Source organism: Nanorana parkeri, unplaced genomic scaffold, assembly GCF_000935625.1.
Source record: "Nanorana parkeri isolate BGI_ZX_2015 unplaced genomic scaffold, ASM93562v1 scaffold864, whole genome shotgun sequence".
NCBI lineage: Eukaryota > Metazoa > Chordata > Amphibia > Anura > Dicroglossidae > Nanorana > Nanorana parkeri.
Window position 1 is genome coordinate 654,120 of NW_017307132.1, and position 20,827 is coordinate 674,946.

Genomic DNA, 20,827 nt, shown 5'->3' on the forward strand with positions numbered 1-20,827 from the left:
AAAGCATACAAAATGTGAAAGCAACAAACCATTTGAGTTCTGGTATAAGCTGGAGATAAAGCACAATTCAAAAAGACATGACCACTGTTATGTTACACACTCACATTTTATCTTTATTAACGCCAACTGTTTTATTTTTTGTAGTTATTTATTTTTGTGATTTAAAACAATAGCACAAAAGAGGAATCCGGTAAGCAAGTCTGAGAACCAAGGCCCATGGCCCTGCTATTAGGCTTCACAAACCCACAATCTGGGAAACAAGTGCCGCAGCACAAGCCTTTTTTAGTACTGAAGGGGTTAATGGTCCAGGCCACTGAAAAATTGAGAGTCATGGGCATTAGAATAACTTGCTTCAGCTCAGATCCCTAAGATTCAATATTCCTTCCTGAACAATGGGTTATCCATAACAAACAACAGGCAACCAACAGTTATATTATTCTTATGAGGAAAATACAAGAGGTAATTAAGGAAGCAAAACAGGAGGGGGATGTCCCCTCATCAAAAATAAATGACTGTCTACATACCCAGCCACCTTCCATACCTGGCCGTGGCTAATTCCCACTCTGTAATAACTTGTCAGGTTGCGCTCCCCTTGCCTACATATAACCTTCTACAGTGGTGTTGGTATATCTGCCTCACATAAGCCAATAAAGTCCCTCTCCTGGTCTACTCTCAGGCAGAATTCCCTCTGAAGGGGGTTTATGGGAGATTCACAGTTAGCAGTTTGACGCTGCTTTTTTCCATATGTACAGACTGACTGAGCAATTTAATAAAATCCCTAAGGAGTTGATTGGGGACTAAGCAGGAGCTGACATGGGTTTTCTTGGACCAGCTCCCCAGTAGTTGGGAAGGGGTTTTGAGGGATGAGGGAGGACAAGTACAGAGCCTCCCATGGAGGGGGCCTAGGGTCTAGCCTGTTGGGGCGGTGAGACAGCAGGCGGAGGGGAATGACTGTGTACATTCACACAGCAGAGGAAGGTGACTTGCGCAGCAGTAGATACTGGTGCATGGCATCACCATCTCTCTTCAGCCAGGCAGCATTCAAGACTATATTTTCACAGCACTGTTGCACTGTACGCTCTGCAGAGGGCACTGGATGAGCTTCAAAAAATGCCTAGTGTGAAAAACAAACAGGAAACAAAAATTAGCAATACAAAACATCTCAAAGTATTCGCTTTATATTTTATATACAAAGGCCAACATGAGCCTCTTAAACACACAAGGAACGGCTCTTCTAAACACACAAGGAACGGCTCTTCTAAACACACAAGGAACGGCTCTTCTAAACACACAAGGAACGGCTTTTATAAAACACACAAGGAACGGCTCTCTTTAATTCAGCCAACCCTGGTGTGTAGTGTGCCTGCACAGTATGAAGAAGAAAAAGAAATGATTTGTTGGTGTCAGCATCTAAGCTCTTACTTGGCGCAGGCAATAGGTAGGTTCAGAGGGGGGCCCTGATGTAGAAACAAATGGTACTTTTGGCAGGAAGATGTTATGTATGGAAGAGAAGGGGTGTTGTTTAAGAGAAAGGTAACGTTTTAGGTTTAGGTGTTCGGTAAGGATTAAGGATCAATGTTCAGCAAGTGTTGGGAGGGAGTTAAAGTGTTACAATATGGAGTTAAGCGATGTTCTAGAGCCCTGGTACTCAACTAGTGGTTCGCAGCCCCATTTTCAGTGGGGAGTGGAGGGTTGCCACCTGTCTGCATGCTTCCATTCCCTCTCTGGGCGGAGGGGGGGTTGGGATGTTTTTCGCGTGAGGGGACCCCAGGGCCGCCATCAGAGGGGTATTGCCGATACATATGCAAGGGGCCTAGGTCACCACCAAGGAGTTTTTGTTCTATAGTGTAATAAACTCCTTGGTATGCCCCCCTCCTCCCCATACAGTAACAGCTACTTGGTACCTTCCTGTATAGTGACAGGAAGGGGTTTTTTTCCTCTTCAGGAGGCGGAGCTGCAGCATTGGCAGGCTGCACGCAAGGAGCGAGGGAGTGAAGCAGAGCAGAGCCTGAAGTGGAGCAGAGCCTAGAGTGGTATCATTTTAAAATAAAAAATGTTTTCACCCACTGTACTGAGGTTGCTGAGGTGTGTGTGGTGGTGGGGGGGGAGAAGGAGATGGCTGGAGCTTGTGCTCCACTACTGACAGGGACTGTCAAAATGCTTGTTTCTGTTATTCAAGCAGGCTCTAGGAAGCCTGCTTGAATAAGGAACGATTAGCACTGCCCACAACCTATTCATATGGAAATTGTGGGTTTTGCATATTAATTAACTGCAATGTGATTTGCATATGAATGCTGGAGTAGAGGAAGCAGGGAGAGAGCTGGCCAGAGGGTGAGATGCTGTGCGCCCACCCACAATGCCCACACACTTTGTGCGCTCACTTTAACCCCCTTTTCCCCAGCTTCACTGGTGTGGCAGTGTTATAAGTTGCAATTACATCGCCACACCAAAGAAATGGCTTAAAATGTCTATATATATACAATTACAATGTGCAATAAGTTGTTTTGTGGAATAAATGTTTCAGAAATGAAATTATTTTTGAGTCATGACTTAATGACCAAGGACAAAAGTGGGTCATGAGGTTACATAGGTTGAGAACCACTGTTCTAGAGTTTGGGTGAGCTGAGAGAAAGTAGAACTAAAGGGGAAACTTTTTTTGTTAATAGATTTAAAGTGGTGAGAGATTAGAGCCACGGTGAGATTTTTATTGCTGCCTGTCCCCCCATTAGGCCTCGTTCACACCAGACAGTGCATTCCAGGCCCGATTCATTCACTTCAATCGACCGCCATGCCCTCTTCTACCTGGCACTATGTTGTGAGGCAGAAGAGGGCATGGCGGTCGATTGAAGTGAATGGCACCGTCGACACACCCTTCGGCCGCAATGCGATTGGCCGCACAGGAACGCAAGGGCACACAATGGCCGCAGTCTAGTCCAAACAGTGCTGCAAGCACTATTTTGTTTGGAACGGAAAGCTTCGTTCCCTCTTATGGACCATACTTTCCTATACAGCTATCCAACCTCTGGAGTACCGAGCAGTCAGAAGGTAGATAAGTAGCCATAAGAAGCAGGTAACAGGCCTGACAACAAGGAAAAAGCAACTTTGGACGAGACCTGTGTCCCCAATAAACTAATGAAGAAAATTATTTTTATAGGGAGTACATAACTTCCAGTAATCTACAGTGCCCCCCCAATAAACACAGAGAAAAAAAGAGAGGCGCAAAAGCAGTTCCAAATAAGGGAAGGGGAAAAAATTTCACACCTCACAGACAGCTTGCCAGATAGTGGTAGGTCTGGTTTATCACAAAGCAATTTGCCAGACCCGAGAGGAAGAAGCACGGTGCTGAGCAGCTCTAGATAATCCTACTGTTTTAGTTAAAAAAACAGTGACGGGAAACGGAGGAACCTGTTCCTTAGCTATGTACAACAGCAAAATTGTCAGAGGAATCCACCATGCCATAGTCAATGGATGCCAGAGAGCCCTTATGAAGCTCTTACAATATCTAGAATGAAAAGCAATCTACTTTGAATGGCAAGACGACAAGCAGAGGACAAAAAGATACCCTCATGAATTTAAAAGGAAGATGCCGCTTTTTAAAAGGAAGGATAAATAAGGTCAAAAGAACAACTTTGTCCCTGTAAACCTCCAGGAAGGGTGACATTAAAGTAGAGCACTGACTATTGCGACACGCTTCTACACGAGGTGATGGTGATTGAAAAGCTACCTTTTGGGCCAATATCCTGGAAGGTACTATACATCATACAGTGGCACAAAGAGGGGACCCTGAAAAAGCGGGCTAGACCAGATTGAGGACCCAAGAAACATTGGAAGGTTTGTAGGTGGAGCAATTTGAATGACTTGCTATACAAAAAGGTGCGTTTAGGAAGGAATAAGGCACAAATAGTCATTGGAAAAGGATTGACAGAGCAAAGATCTGGCACTCAATGCTTAATTCCAGTCTCTGCTAAAGTCATGCTTGCCGGAAGTTGCACACCCTAGCATTAAATAAATAAGGTTCTAGTATTAAAACCTCTGGTAGTGTACTACTGGAAAAAGGACTTCAAGTATGATGAAAAATGTGGAGAGAAGGGGTTGGAGCCTGAAGCACAAGATGGTGGCCCTAGTTAAGACACATTCTCTCAGAAGCTGGGTTTCAATAGTCATCTAAGTTCGTGACTAAAAAGTAAGATGCAGAATCGGACAAGAAAGGAGATCTGGTTGGCCTGGCAGAGGCCACAGAGTGCATCTGCTGCCAGTATACAGAACTGTAGAGCCATCATCGGCATTACAGGATGGCTCAAGGAGCTATTTTGTCATAAAAGACAGTGCAACTTTCTAGAGCCACCTCAAGATCCATTTAACTAAAGCGACAGGGTAGTAATAGTTACACTGTTGCTTCATTGCTCCTTCTCTTATGGTTCTTCACTATAAAGAATACACCTGGTAACTCCAAGTTTGCTCCCAGGGATATTACCTCTACATATCAGGTCTTTCTTGGCCAGTCTGGAGCTACCAAGATGGTGGGGATCCCTTTCAGTCTGATCCACTTTAGGAAGCGCATTTAGCTTGATGGCAGGAAACCTATATTACTGAATATGCAGTCCACAGGACAACCAGGGCACCAACTGCATCCACAAAAGGGTCCTTGGGCAGGGCTATGAACTGTCCGATTGTGGTGCGACACCATGAGGGTCACATTTAGTTTCTTCACCAGGGGGAAATTTCATAAAATATATCTTTAGTCCATTCTTCTGGGTGCAGCTGTTAATAGTTGATAATGTTTGCCAAATCAATTGTCCACATCTAGAATGTATTCCACTGACAGAACTAGAATACAATCTTCTGTCCTGTGCAGCATGTGAGGCACTTCACTTCCTGTAGTCTGGCCCTTTGTACCACCTTATTAACTGAAGTAGACAGTCCTTAATGACTGAAATAGACCACTCAACAGGATCACTGGGATTTCTAGAATGTTGATCAGCACACCACTTTTCTTTTCCATCCAGCAATCCTGCACTGACATGGTGCAGAGTGTTCTCCTTTCCAGGAAGGATTGCATCCACGGGGCAAAATCTTTCAGAGGATACAGAAGGATGTTCCAGGAATACTGTGGGCACCTGGATCTACCACAGCAGTTCTAACCTGGTATGAGGCAACAAGAAAATCTTGGGTCCCAAGGATAGAGAGAATGTGTTTGCCGACCTGGTATCCTGCAGCATGTCCATGTATTCTAGGCATGGCGATGGGATGAGAAATCCCTTGTGTTGATTCAGGAGGTCTCTCAAAATCTAGAGAACCTCTAGGACCATCCATAGGCTGGCCCTGAATAGGAAGTCGCCCAGCTATGCCAAAACAAAGATGGCTAGGCCAAAAAGCAAGGATTCAAATAGGAAAGGCAGTTCTTTGATAGGGAAGTGCTGAAAGCGCTGATGTGACAGACCTAGTGGCATGTACATCTTTAAGTTTCACAGAGGCCGAACAAAAGGTGTTAAAAAGCCTTGAGATCTAGGATGGGTCAGACCACATAAGTTTGGGGAACTGTAACAGATTAACAGAAACCCTAAACATTTTCACCACACATGCATTAAACAAACCACACATCCCTGGGGTCCAGTGGGGCACTTGGTGGTCCAGTGTAGGATCAGTGTGACCTGCATCTCTTGCCAATGCTAACCATACTAATATCGCTCCTTCCTGTGAGCAGCTTGCCGGAGCATGACGGAGCAATCAGCAGTGTCTGCATCAGCAAGAGATGCAGATCATACTGATCCTCCACTGAACCACCACAAGATGATTTTCATTTAACCCCTTCATGACTGAGGCCCTTTTTTCATTTTTTGCACCCATGTTATATTCCACATTTTAGGCCTGAAAATGACGTAAAACCCCCCAACATTATATATTTTCTGAATGCCAAGACCCTATAGAATAAAATGGTGGTAGTTGAAAATTTTTATGTTGCGCAATATTAGCGCAACTCCTTATTAAACCCCAAAATGTAGTGACAAATTTAATTAAATGCCCCAAAACACAACAAATTACCCATTTTTTAAATGAAATATAAAAGATGAGGTTACAACGAGTAAAACGATACCCAACATGCCCAGTTTACAGATTGCGTGCGACCGTGAAACGGCGAAAAACTGCAGTACCCCAAAAAGTCAATAAAAGACGCTTTAAAAGCCCCCACAGGTCATCAATTTAGAGATACCCCAAAATACTGGCCCTAGAATTATTGCTCTCACTCCGGCGTGCGCGGCGATACCCAACATGTGTAGCGCGTTCGTCGTTTTCATGCGTAGGCGCACCCGACGCGTGTTTACGTGGCGACGCGCGTGCTCGCGGGGGCGGGGTACTTTTAAAATTTTTTTTTATTATTATTAGATTTATTTTATTTCATTTTAATTTTAAAAACTGTTTTTTTTTTTTTTTTACTTTACTTTGACTGCTATCACATGGGGGGGCTTGCAAGCCCCCCCATGTAATAGCAGATGGTGGTGACAGGTCCTCTTTAAGGTGATGCTGGGGGTCCAAAAGACCCTCAGTGTCACCTTTACACTAGAAATGAGCTATTGAAGTGCAGATCGCACTTCAATAGCTTAGACCTGGGCTGCAGGAGCCCAGAACTGACAGCCCAGGGACCGGAAGTGATGCAATCTGCATCGCTCCCGGTCCCATAGAACGGGGAGGGGATCGATGAACGGAAGTTCGTCGACCTCCTCCCCAGCTCCCCACGGCCCCTTCTTCGGGACGCAGAAGCGATCTGGCGACAGGTAAGTCGCCAGGATCGCTTCTGTTGTAAAGCCGACAGTCGGCTCTACAAGTTTAAACAGAGTCCCGGCGGCAAAAGTCGCCCGATGCTGGCGACGTCAGTCACGAAGGGGTTAATATATTGCCAGTTCAGCAATACCAGTATATTAAATAGGACCAGGGCACCTGCCAGGTTTAGAGATGACCACCGCTATTCGCAGCGGGCTCTTTAAAAACTGTGTGGGGAATTGATCAAAAATGGAGCAGCTGTGCATGGCAACCAATCAGCTTCTCTTTCATTTTCAAATCTTAACTGAACAAACTGAAGAGACACTGATTGGTTGCCCTGGGCAACTGCTTCAGATTTTGTCTGCTCCAGTTTTGATAAATTTCCTTCAATGTGACTTGGAGACCCATGGAACACCGGAGGCTCGTGTGGAGCACCCCAGGTGAGAACCTGGCGTGTGCTGGCCCCGGCAAACGGCACCTAGGCTCGTGTGCCAACAGAGGGGCCTCTGCGTGCCCTCGGTAGCACCTGTGCCATAGGTACGCCATCACTGTCCTAGGGTAACAATGTTGTCACTCATGGACAGTATTACATAACACTCCCTTGTCTCTTTTTCATAACATTGGGGAAAGGTGTTCTGTAGTCCAAAGAGAACTTGGAACAATGTGGATAACAGTCACTAGAGGAAGGAAGTTAGCTCATGTAGTTTCTGTATGGATCAACAGGTATTTTGACAGACCAAAGGGAGCAACAAAGGGAGCAAATAAGAGAAGTTTTTTGTTGGGGTTTACATATACTTTAAAGCCTCCACTGGGTAGTTCTCTCAGATTCCTGCATTACTAATCAAATTCAAACTTGCAAGGTAGGTTGAAATCTGACTGATAGCAGGGGGAAACTTATTTGAAAGCTTTTTCTTTTAATGTCAGGCTTTCTGTATGTGAAAGGCAGCAAAAATAAAAGCCATCGGAAAAAAAAAAATCATTCTACAGTGGGAAACCAAAAAATACACACCCTACAACTAGTAGCTATACCACACAGGGCAATACCGGGGTTGCAAATTCAGTGTTATGTTTACAGGCAAACTGAACTTAGCCCATAAGCAAGCCTTCACCGCCTTACCTTAATCTCTGCAGCCATTTTTTCACTTGCAAAACCATCTACGGAAAGCTAAAAAGAAGAAATGATTATGTTAAGCCAAACAAGCAATAGCACTTACAAAATGATAAAATGTAATTGTGTCATCTTACTTTTATCAGTCGAGAAATGAGGAAGCCACCTTGGTACCGATTATGGAGTTCTTCCCAATTTTCCTTTACAAAAGTCCATGCTGCCTTTCTGCCTGGTTTACTAGCCCCAGCAACCCCTCCGATTACAGATACTGTATCTTGTGGACGTACCTCTTCCTACAGTGCAAAAATAAAACCGTATCCTGAGGAACTTGGACAGCACAAAAAGTATTCAACTAGATCATGTTAAAACTGGACACAGTCCTTCAACTAGTACACTTGACACAGATGATTACACACAACCATAGAGCCCCTTCCATATTTTCAATGTTACCATTAATACACTTTGTACTTTTTTTTTTTTTGGAGGATAGGAAAGAACACAATACAGTAAAAGCAGTCAGTGCAGGAGCTTCTAAGTACCCCAGCTATTCTACTATGAAGCCAAGCTGCTGTTAAAAGATGCAGTATGCAGTTTAGCATTATCCTGCTGAAATATGCAAGGCCTTCCCTGAAAAACAAGTTATCTGGATAGGAGCATATGCTGCTCTAAAACCTGGATATATCTTTCAGCATTGATGGTGCCTTTCCAGATGTGCAAGCTGCCCATTCCATACGCACTAATGCACCATGGGTGTGAGCCAAGTCCCTCAATGGACTCCAAGAAAAGGATTTTATGGAGAGTACAAAAATCCTATTTGCTTTGTTTATTGAAATATACAGGACGAATTTTATACTATTGGAGCATCCAAAAGCAGTCCAACAGAGGGGTGGGCAAAAACAAACATAATTCTAATAGACCAACAAAATAACAGAAATGGGGGCTACCTGCCGCTCAGAGTATAAAGGACCTTATGCCCCAATCTGGCATCAGTTGAGGGCTAAACATCCAGCTGGTAGAACTTGTAAAGCATGTGAACCAAGGACTGGAAGGCAGCCTTGCAAATCTAGGAAACTGTAGCCTGATGCAAAAGATCTAGGAAACTGTAGCCTGATGCAAAAGAGCCCATGAGACACTCGCAAATCTAGTAGTGTGTGCCTTGACAGTTAAAGGTAGCGCCTGAACCTTAACACCATAGGCTTAATAGTCTGTCTGAGCCATCGAAAAATGTTGGAATGAGCTAGTTCACCCGTATAGGGACTATCGGATGTAAATACAATACAAGTCTGACATTTTTAGATTGTAAGCCCTCAGGGGCAGGGCCCTCCTTACCATCTTGTCTTGAATTGTATTGTGATTGTAATGTCTTCCTAATATTGTAAAGCGCTGCGCAAACTGTTGACGCTATATAAATCCTGTATAATAATATGAAGCTCTGCCAAGGATATGATCTGCCCTACCTCTTGTCAGCAACACATCGGGTTCTTGGCATTATCCAACTGAGTCCAGATGAGATGACCCTCCCCCCAGCTGGGAGGCCTAACATTGCAGGGGCAACTAAACTGAAGTTCCAAAATGTTGATCAAAAGACAAGATTTTGCTGCATCGTCAGGGTGCCCAGGTCTCCTTCACAGCCTGACAGGCTGGCATCTGTTGTGAGGATCTAAGATTCCCCTGACTCCAGAGCCAGATTCCTGTGCTACAAAGCCAGTGACAACCAGGTATTTGGTACCAGACAAATCTTTCTGTCCTGTCCAAGGTCTGGACTGACTTGTTCCATAATGATAAAATGTTGTGTTGTTGGACGAATGGGACTGGCTGAAAAGGAGGCCATCATCAGCCCCAAGACTCATGCAGAAGCGAAGAGTCTGGCAACTCCTAGACTGAAGAGTATGAGTCTGGGAGTTTAGAGTTTAAAGTGTCTCCTTGGGAAGAAAAACTGTGGCTTAAACTGTGCCTAGGACATGACCCAAATATTACAAGCAATGAGTCAGTTCCAGCACTGATTTCTGAAGGTTCAGGATCCATTCAAACCTCTGCAAGATCTGAATGGTCAGGGCAACATGGTCTATCACAACCTGTGCAAACTGTTCCTTCAGCAGGAGGTCATGTAGATATCACACAGTGGGAATGCCCGAAAGTGCAGTAAGACTATTACTGGGGCCAGCACCTTGGTGGACTCTCAAGGTGCAGAAGATAAGCCGAAACGCAGGGCCATACACAGGCAGTGCAGAGCACCCACAGCAAAGCAAAGGAATTGTTGCTTCTCTGAACAAATGGGGACAGGTAAGAGTTCTTAAAGTCCTTAGAGGTCCGTCCCTGATGGAGGGAGACCATGACAGACCGAGTGGATTCAGTGCAGAATTTCTGGGCCTGAATGAAGACATATAGGGCTTTGAGATTCAAGATGCCCTTTTTGGCTTGGGGACTGAACACGTTGGAGCAGAAACCCAGAACCTGTTCTGCCACAGGGACTGGGCAAATAACACCTTTTTTTCCAGTAAGCCCACTGGGGCTGCATTGAGTTCTGCTAATCTATAAGGGGACACAAGCAGGATGGAAATGATGAATAGGGCAAGGGGCTGGGAGCGAAAATGTAGCTTGTAGCCCCAGTAAACCCCCTCACAAACCCAAGCATATGAGATGAAGGCTGCCCAAGTGTCCCCCTAACAGATGTCCCCCCACTTTGAAAAGTGGGGGTGCACTCATGCTTAAAGACATGTGAAGGTTTCCGGGCAGACTTCGTGCCATACTTCGAGTTTGAGGTTGTGGATTAACGAAAAGGACTTTTTTTTTTGCCTTCAGCAAAGGGCGAGTCTTCTCAGATTTGACCAGTCCTCCTTAGGTTCACTGCTAGAAGGCGAATACTGGAAATGAGACGGATAACGTCTAACAAACCCATGCATGCTGTAGCTTAAGACTGCAGGCATGAGTTCCAAACGCTCTGTGACCAAGACATCAACTGCCATAGTGATCAGATTCCTTCTAGTAGCCTTAGACCAGTCAAGCAGGGTTTGACAGATAAACATCACAGCAGCCAGGCCGCAGTGCAGGACCTGCCAGGGAGTACAGCGCTCCAGAAAGGTCCTACACTCATCTGTCTGAGGTCCTTTAATACCAATTTGTCCCCCCGTGGGAGGGGAGGTGCTCCGTTAGGACAGAACAATCTGGATCCACAGAGGGGCAGCCTAATTTTTCACAAAGTCCTCCTCAAATGGGTGCAAGACTGCTAGGTGCTTGGGAGGTACAAACATCTTGTCAGGATGTTTCCAGTCTCCATAAAGGAAGACTGCAAAGAGCACGCACACTGAAAAGTCTTAGGAGCTCTAACGGGTCCTAAGCTGGGAACAACACCGATAATAGCTTCAGACTTATCCTCAAGCTTTAAAGTGATGCTTACTACATCGATAAGAGCCAAAACGGTCTCTTTCAGTTTGGGAGTGATGGCAGAAGACTGTGAATTCTTAGTGGCAGGTTTGTTCGTCAAAGGCTGGAGAGACTCAACATTAGTGTCTTGGCAGCTGATAGGGAAGGCGCAGGAGCATGCTTGTGGCTTCTGCAGTCAAAGTCTCCCTGGATAGAGCAGAGAAGGCTGCCATGCCTGACAGGGAGAAGACTTCGAAGATGGCATAGACTCTAGCAGAGAACAAGATTCTTGGCTGCCACCTTTTGTCACGTCAGGCACACTGCATGCAGCACTGGAGCCATTAGTGAAGTTTAAGCTTAAGGCACCTGGTACAGCAGAACTGGTCCCCTCTAGGATCAAACATGCTGCACAGCAAGGTAGAAAGCAACAAGGCTCAAGGTATTCAGCAAGGCCTGAGCTATTAAAACCTTTTGGAAACAAGTGTAGGGTAATGCAGCCGAAGGTGATCACTATAGTCGGGCAGTAGAAATTGACCCAGTATCAGAGTTTCACATGGAAATGCTTCCTCAAAACTAAACGGTAAGAGCAAGCATGGGACTCCACCTACCAGATTACATCAGCACTTGATCCAGCAAGAACCACTTCAGTGGTGAAGCCTATACTCAGTGGTCCAAATAACAAGGTAGCTCCCAGTGCTCAACCTCAAAAGCCTACTCACAAAGTGAATATTCAGATATAGGGAAAGTGCTGAGACAATGCCACAGCTCTGGACCTGAAGAGCTCTCTCTGGCTTTCCAGTACAAAATGTCTGGAAAGAGCCATGAGCAGAACCCAGTGCCTAAAGGTTAGATTCCAGGTTAGTCCCACAACATTCAGTCCAGTGAGGTCTGGGCATGGAACTCCAAAGTCAGGCTAAGGAAAGATCAATCTGGATAGCTACCATATAAAGACCAGATCAAGTAGCAATGGTCTGCTCAATATTAATCCCAGAACCAAATAGGAAACATTCAGCACAGCTTCTTTGGCATAAATATCTGTACAGACATAACATGTAACTAAATTAATGAAAACTCACCGAAAGGGAAAAGTTTAGCACTTTCTGGATTAACTCTGGAGAAGAAATGGCTCCTAGAACCCGCTCAATCCTATTCTTTTCTTCTTGCATGTCAGCTTGCTTGTGGAGCTAAATAGAATGACAAAAACAGATTTTACTAGAATGTATGTTAATGTACAAAGCCAACAAAACAGTGAAATGGGTAAATCACAAACATAGGAACTCTTTGTACCTGTTAAAAATTTGTAGAGTAATGACTACAAGCATAAAGAGGGAATATATGTTTTATTTTTTTTAAAGAGTATGAAGATTCTTTGCCACTGCTCCAACTCTTGCTTGCTTTTAAATGACTAAGAACCACTACGCTAAGGCTGGGCACACACCTTACAACCATCGCAAGACTTTTGTCTTGCGATGGTTTTAAGGTACTTAAAAAAACGTACGATCTGCCTATGTTGCATAGGCAGATCGTACTTGCGATGATCGCAAGCCACGCCCCATGAGGGGCGGGCTTCCGATGAACGCAATGCCGAACGGGCTTGCGCACACCGGCCCGTACGGCTGTTATCGTACGGACATGCCACAAACCCGCCGAACATCGTACGATGCTCGGCGGGTTTTCGAACATGTCCGTAAGTTTAAAGCCGTGCGACCTTACAGTAGTAGAGGTCGCACGGCTTCCACACACCTTACGATAATCGTACGATCGCGTGATTTCCCGCGATTATCGTACGATTATCGTAAGGTGTGTGGGGACCTTTACACTTTTCTCCTGACAGTTCACTTGAAGTAAACATAACCACTAAGGGGGTTATTCACAAAGCTGCCTCTGGCTATTTCGGTGCATCCGTGTACAGCTATTTTTAGCCTTACATTGGCTGCATTTGGCTCACCACCTCCCTTTGGCTCGGCCGTACCAAAGGGAAGAGCGTGTTCGCCTCAGCCGATGCAACATCTGGATCGGCTGAAGCAAACGTTTAGCAGTTCATTCCCTGCTGTTCACCCCTATTCTCCAAGGAGTGAAACAGCAGAGTGAATAGTTGAACGGTTGGCTCATGTTTCGGTCATTCTGTTCACTACCTCAGAGGTAGTGAAGCAGAATGAAAAATGTGATTGTAAAAAAATAAATAAAAAAGCTTGTAGTCCCCCTCCCCAAATCATACCAGAATACCGATACCAGAGCAGGAAAGGGGGGGGCACAAATCACGTTGTTCAGCGATGTAGATCCACGTCAATTACGATGAATGACGGTTGCCAACTTGCTGAAATAAAAAAAGTCCTGCAGCCCGCCGACCCGTCCGATGCTGACGAATTTCCGCCACAAAACGACAGCTCTGGCCCGAATGTAAACAATTGGGTGGAGCAAGCCCCGTGATGTCACATCTCCCTCCGCCCATTTGTTTACATTTGGGTGGGGTCGGCAGGCCTTTTTAACGTGGGCGAATCAGTTGCTGCCCTTCATCGTGATTGACTAGGATCTACATCGCTGGACAACATTAATGACCAATGGATAACAACGATGGACACTTTTTGTTTTTAAATAAAGGTCAAAAACTGGCTCGTGTTTTTTGTTCAAATAAAAGGACTTTCAAAAAGGTGTGGTGCATTTATTTACTCTTTGATTTACTATTTGGTGAATGAGTAGGGGTAACAACTACCCTATACTCATTCACAAGGGGGGTGTCATCTGGGTGCCCCCTTTATGAAAGGGGGCACCCTGATGCAGATAAGCCACCGGCCCACAGACCCCCACAACCCATCAACATGGAGACAAGGTACTTTTCCAGAGGGTTCCTCCCTGGCAAAGAACCCTCGCAATAAACCCACGCTTATCCCCCTCCCTTTCCTGCTCCACCGGGCTGTTGCTCGGATTAATGCTCTGGTATAGAATTTTAATCCCCCCAAAAAAGTGGGGTCCCCCTTAAAATTCCTACCAGACCTGAAGGGTCTGGAATGACTTTGGAGGGGAACTCCAAGCCTTTCTTTTTTTTCTGGACATCGGGGGACCCCCCGAATATTCCTACTAGGCCTAAAGGATCTGGTATGAATTTGGGAGGGGACTACAGCTTTTTAAAATTGTATCTTAACTATTTTCCATTGCGTTCTCCCCGCTCCGGCTGTTTGTTCGGCTTTGCCGAGCAGGAGCATGTACTTCCAGCTCTGCTGCATTCGGTTGTTTACTTCGGCTGCTGTATGCACTATTGAGAACAGCGCGTAGAGCAGCCATTCGGTTCAGCCAAACCGAATGCTTTTTCCATACACGCTATACCAGGTAAATGCAATTTCAGGTAATTTTCAACTATTTTAAACCTGCAGCTTACAATAATATACCTTTTGATGTTGCCATGAACGTTGTTGTGTAGGTACTTTCTGTTACAGGGTGACAAATGGCCATGGCAACACACACTGCACATTCATGGTCCACTGTTATCAAGATCCCCACCCTGAGAAATAACATGCAGCAATTGCTTGAGTGCTTCTATGTAAACAGGATGGGACTGCAAAGAGGCTGCAGGAGATCAACAGTGCTGATATGCAACAAAGGATAATTGGGGGTCATGCAAGTGGGGTTTACATGTACTTGGTTACCTCTCCTGTCTCTTAACCTATAGTGAAGGAACCCACACTACATTGGATTTAAAAGAAATCTGTAATGAGGGAAATACATAGGCTTTCACCTGCTGAAAACCCAAGCTGCCTGGCTGTCTCATATTTCAGTAATTTCAGAGTCAATGACCTGGAACTGGAATGCTCATACATTAAAGAATACAGAATGAAAAGTATTATAAAAATTAAAATTGCACTTACAGATAAAAGGGTAAACCAGGCTGGTCCCCAGTGGGAACCCATAGTCTCGTAAAGCTTTTGGAAATTCCTCTACCCACAACTGCCAAGGGAAGAATGTAGAAAAATGGAAGAAAGCAGTCCAAAAACAGTACGAGGAAGGGGCTCGCACCCCAAAACTTCAGTGATGACACTTGTCTTCAGGACTGGCAGTAGTGTGTCACTCTCTCTCCAAGAAAGAAACTAGGGGGAGCTATGGAAACTTTCTAATACAGAAAAGGTTGCATCCCATGTCCAGGGCAGGCGCCATCACATATTAAAATAGTAAAGTAACGACTGGAAATGGTGAGAAAAAAACCCCACAACCAAGGCTTTACACACAAAATGTTTATTTAAACAGATTTATGATCTATCAAAAGGATCACATTTGAGCTCCCACACTATTTACCTATACCAGGGGTAGGCAACCGTGGCTCTCCAGCTCTGTTGAAACTACAAATCACATCATGCTTCTGCCTCTGGGAGTCATGCCTGTGGCTTACAATGCCTTATGGGATTTGTAGTTTCAGCACAGCTGGAGAGCCAAGGTTGCCTACCCCTGACCTATTCCATGGGATGTCCAAAAGCAGTCCACAGGGTGAGCATTAGCACAATTAGAAAACAGGTGTTCACAGAGCCACCTGCAAGACGTGGCAGCTGAAACTATGTGGCTACATCCATCTTATGGAATTTTGGTCAAAGTGTGGACTGAGTCCTATGTCGCAACCCTGGGAACCGATCCAAGAAGCACTCACTACTCTAGAATAGGAAACTGACAGGAAAGGGAGGATTCCCTATGTATTGGGTAGGTAGGTCAAGATTTAGGTCTGCACAATAGTTTTATCCAAAAAATAAAGAGCTATTTCTTTAGCGTGGACCGGAGCTGGGAATGGGTAAAATGATGCCTTAATTAAATGGACGGACGGCAGGACGGAGACAGGTCTTCCGGCAGGACGGAGACAGGTCTTCCGGCAGGACGGAGAAGCCAGCTTTGAAACCTTCCTTGCCGAGATAAAGGCACCTTGTGGAATGAAGTGAGGGCTGGCTTCTGACATGGACAGACCCTGATCTCTTCAACTTCGGTTGTTCATCATTCGCAGCTAACCTGACCGCTCACTCCTGCTTCATTCTGGCACCTGTCTGCTCCTCATCCTCCTCTCCTGCTACCCTTCACGGAGATGGTGAAGATTTGGTAACAGAGGGCTCCATCTCCTGCTAAGAACCTGGCGCGCTTCCAGCAGGCACAAGATGGCGGCGGCGTCCATGCAGCTTTCCCTCCTCCATCCTCATCTGGCTCACTAAAGCGAGCAGGATCTGGGCAGTCCAGTCAGAGTAAGCAGTTGCCTAAGGGGATACCTTGGGTTGGGTCGTTTCCCTGACATACAATTCTGAGCACTCCTTGCTGCACTGGACTGCGTACACAATGTTGTTTATCTTGTGTTTAGGTGTTGGGTCTTTTGGGTGAACCAGTTGTTCATTTTGTTTATTAAAAATCCTTCTGACTTTCTCAGACATCCCAGCTACATATGGGATGACCATATTCTTTCATTTGTAATGCTTTTCCCCTTCACTGGCAGTCTTGGTGTTCTCCTTTTTGTTTTAACAAAGGTCCAGTCTAGATACCTGTAAGTCTCAAGAGCCCTTTAAAGGTGTTTGAATTCCTTTGCCTTGGCCTTTGTGCTGGTGGGGATTTTCTCTGCCCGGTGGTGCAGAGTCCTGACTCCCAGTTTGTGATTTAGAGGATGGTGGGAGTCAAATAGCAGGTACTGGTCAGTGCGCGTTGGTTTTCAGTAGACCTTTATTTTCAGTCTCCTTCCCTCTTCTGTTACCAAACAGTCTGAGAAATCCAGTGTGTTGTTTTGCATATCTTCCCGTGTAAACATGATGTTATGATCCACGGAGTTGATGTGGTCAGTGAAAGCCTGTAACTCTTGTTTGTGAATTTTGACCAAAATGTCATCCATATACCTGAACATTGTAAGGGCCTTGTTTTCTACTTCTTCCATGTACAGGTTCGCCACAGTGGGTGAAACTGGCGATCCCATGGCACAGCCATGTTTTTACCTGTAGAACTTATCCTTGTATTTGAAAAAGGTGGTAGCCAGGCAAAGGTTCAATAAGGCGCACACTTGATCTGGGTTACGTTCTGTTTATCAAAGGCGGGGTTACCATTCCCAAGTGTCACAGCTTCCATAGGGCACGTGCAAGCCAATTTTTAAAAGTTTCACGCCACCCAAGAAAGTGTCAAACCACCTTTTGTAGAATCTAAATCTGTCAAGGTGACAATGCATGTCTACCAAACTTAATTTAAATAGTTGTGACACCCACGGCCAGTATCAAGTACTAAAGGGGGACAGAGAAAGGGGGGGGAATTAAAAAAATGCAGTAATACGGGAATTCAGAAAAGAAAAAAGGAGAAAAAGTAAAAATCATAAGAGTTTACTTTCCTCAGTGAGGAAAGATGGCCATCTCTGAAGGACACTAGGCAAAAACAGAGGCAGACTGGGTGTGGGAAGGTTATGCTGGGCTGTCCTAACCGTTTTGTTTGCTAGTGCCCAATCTCTTAAAGGCAGCTGCATAACCCTAAGTCTCTCACTCTTCCTGTGTCCTGTGATGAATGATTAAGAAATGTCAGCAGTACTGGACTCATTTTGGAGTTAGGGACTTTGTGAAAGATGCCTTGAAATCCACTGCTTTTAAGCAACAATCTGCCTGTTCCAACAGCATACTCCTGCTTGTGTGCGCAACCTCCTGAATTAGAGTTGAACTACAGAGGAGGGAGAAGGACAATTGGAAAAACCAGTAACAGCCCAAGCAGAAAGAGCAGGGCTCCCCCGAGTGGACAACTTTTGCAAGCACATAAAGTATAGGCAAGCCTAAAAACAAGAGACACATTTGGCCATTTAGCTACGTCCACACAATAGTGAGTTGCAGAGAAGGGGACAGAACAACAGTCTCAGCTCTACACTGGTAACTCAATATGGAATCCCCAGACATACTGGCCTGACCTAAATAGAGTCCTGTGTGAACTAGAGCACAGATGAATTATTACTGCCAATTGCAGGACTGTTATAGAAAGAACTGGGGACCTGCACTACTTGGCTAACTGCCTTAATATACCAGTAGCGTAGATGACTGGAGAAACTTCCAGATATTCTTGGCTCTCACAGAAAGATCAGTATAAAACTGGAAAACCTGCTTTTGTTGGCTGACTGGAGAGAATTCCATGATTTACCATATCAAGCATGATTCTACCAGCAGCTGGTGATGGCAGAAAAATCTTCAAAAACAAACAGAACAGCAGAACTGACAAAAACATGTCCACTCTACACAGGACACTAGCAAAAAAGCACCATTGTAATGGCTGTGGACATAGTTAGCATGAGTCGGGCAAAGTTTTTTGTTGTTGACCGCACCCATTTTTCCAGTGGATGGCAGTATAAACCAAAATTTTAAGAATTCCTGTGTCCCTCACTGGACAAGAAAAAAAAAAAGATATTTTTTTTAGGGTACTGCCTAGACAATTCAAATTTCGGAATCTTCCTAAACATCGCAAATCTTCACTTGTTGATTTCAGTTCAACTTTAATAACATTCCTATCGGTGATGACTGACCTTCAGCATTGTATCCAGCGTTGTGGCATCTCCGTGCTTCAGAACAGTCACATAAACCTGAGAAAAACAAGTGTTGACATTAGTGGTTGTGTCATACAGGAAAAAAGCAAAGTGGTAAATGGAGAGGGAGAACTAACCGGGCTTCGGAGATCGGCACTTAATGTGTTCTTTCCTTCAACGTGGTCCTTAAACCTGCGGCGAGCTTCTTCCAGGGTAGGTTTATGACCAGCCTTTCCTAACTTCCCCAGTACTAGGCCTCTCAGCAAAGCATCCAGATGTCCTAAGGATATAAACAATTAAGGCCTGCATTCACACACACACAAACACTAGGGACCAAAGTCTTTAAAAATTGTAATCACACTCTATAGAATAGGGTATAAAAAAACTGCCAAAAGAATTTTAATGAAAACTACAGACATGGCAGTAATTCTCCAGAATCGTTATCCATCATTAGTAGCTTTTATCACTTCTTTACACAAAGCAATTTCTGAAACTATGTGCAAATCTTTCAACAGCTGTTTCCATGTTAAAAATTATTTTTTTTGCATGGCGGTGCCTACCTGCCTATTCCACAACTGCTGATAGCAGCTGAGGCAGTCAAGCAGAAAATGGCAAACGAGAGAAGTTATTTGATATGCATAATGAAGTCAGTTTTGAAGACATGACTTGCAAGCTGTAATATGGAATACCAATGCAGAAATTCTGCATTACACACAAACATGCAACTTTGGAAGAACAATCTGCAAATTATTAGAAAAAACAGACCCTCTCGCACTTACCCTCCCCTGGTTTGGGGTCCCAACCCAAACGCTGTCCAATAGGAGAGAAAACATCTTTGATAAAGTCTTGAATTTCCTCATGAAACTCTGTGTGAGATAACAGCGTGGACAGAATCCCTAAATTACAGCTTAAGTCGCTCCACACAGTGTAATTGGGCTCATTCACAAAGGCCTCCATGACTTTCAGGACTTCAACTGTGCTGATGATGCCACCTCGAGCCTGTAGGTATACAGATACAAAAAATGGGCCTGTTGATAGATGTAGATGGGAGAGTGTGGAGGAATACAATTCTTATTAAAGTCATCAGTCTAGATAAGTCAGCTATCTCAAAGACCAGGAGGAGCACTTTGCCAGGCACTTGACCCCAAGTGTTTGGAGAACTAGCAATGGCAAAAATATGAGCACCACACCTGCTTCACCTATTTATTCTGAAAGTTCTTTAATTTGAACACTTGTCCTATATTTATACTCACCATAGAAAATAGGTCATTTTGCAGGCCAAGCCTGTCTACAGGTTGCAGGGAGAGGTCTCTAATTCCAGGCAGCAAACTCTCCAGCATAGAAGGGCTGTACTGGGTGCGATAGAAGCCAACAGTTCCAGGATTTAACTAGATAAGATGAGAACAAGTAAATCAGTGAAATGGATTACACCAACAACAGATTTACAAAACAGGTATTAAAGCAGGGGTCTCAAACCTCGGGCCCTCCAGCTGTGGTGGAACTACAAATCCCATGAGGCATTGCAAGATTCTCACAGCCACAGACATGACTCCCAAAGAGATGCATCATGGGATTTGTAGTATCACCACAGCTGGAGGGCCGGAGGTTTGAGACCCCTGTATTAACCCCTTCGTGACTGACGTACAGTGTACGTCGCCAGCATCGGGGCTGTTTAAACAGACTCCCGGCGACTTTTGCCGCCGGGATTCTGTTTAAACTTGTAGAGCCAACTGTCGGCTTTACAACAGAAGCGATTCTGGCGACTTACCGCCGGACACCGCCGCCGTGGTTCCTGGGCTCCGTTGCCCCTCCTACAGGCCTGGGACCGGAGTCCTTGGTGTCCGCGGGGAGCTGGGGAGGAGGTCGGCGAACTTCTGTTCATCGATCCCCTCCCCGTTCTATGGGACCGGGAGCGATGCAGATTGCATCACTTCCGGTCCCTGGGCGTCAGTTCTGGGCTCCTGGAGCCCAGCTATAAGCTATTGAAGTGCGATCTGCACTTCAATAGCTTATTTCCAGTGTAAAGGTGACACTGGGGGTCTTTTGGACCCCCAGCATCACCTTAAAGAGTACCTGTCACCACCATCTGCTATCACATGGGGGGG

At 45.1% G+C, this 20,827-nt stretch overlaps 1 protein-coding gene across 1 annotated transcript in view; it reads right to left on the reverse strand.

Annotated features, from left to right (window-relative positions):
* Positions 1 to 739: 739 nt before the first annotated feature.
* NPEPPS (aminopeptidase puromycin sensitive) overlaps positions 740 to 20,827 on the reverse strand; it is a 77,294-nt gene continuing 57,206 nt past the window's right edge. The window contains exons 16-23 of the mRNA XM_018565598.1: positions 19,976 to 20,110; positions 19,502 to 19,721; positions 18,860 to 19,002; positions 18,723 to 18,779; positions 12,307 to 12,414; positions 8,005 to 8,160; positions 7,877 to 7,924; positions 740 to 1,114 (exon numbers count right to left, since the gene is read on the reverse strand). Coding sequence (XP_018421100.1) covers positions 962 to 1,114; positions 7,877 to 7,924; positions 8,005 to 8,160; positions 12,307 to 12,414; positions 18,723 to 18,779; positions 18,860 to 19,002; positions 19,502 to 19,721; positions 19,976 to 20,110 — 1,020 coding nt within the window. The 3' untranslated portion in view covers positions 740 to 961. The remainder of the gene's footprint in view (positions 1,115 to 7,876; positions 7,925 to 8,004; positions 8,161 to 12,306; positions 12,415 to 18,722; positions 18,780 to 18,859; positions 19,003 to 19,501; positions 19,722 to 19,975; positions 20,111 to 20,827) is intronic.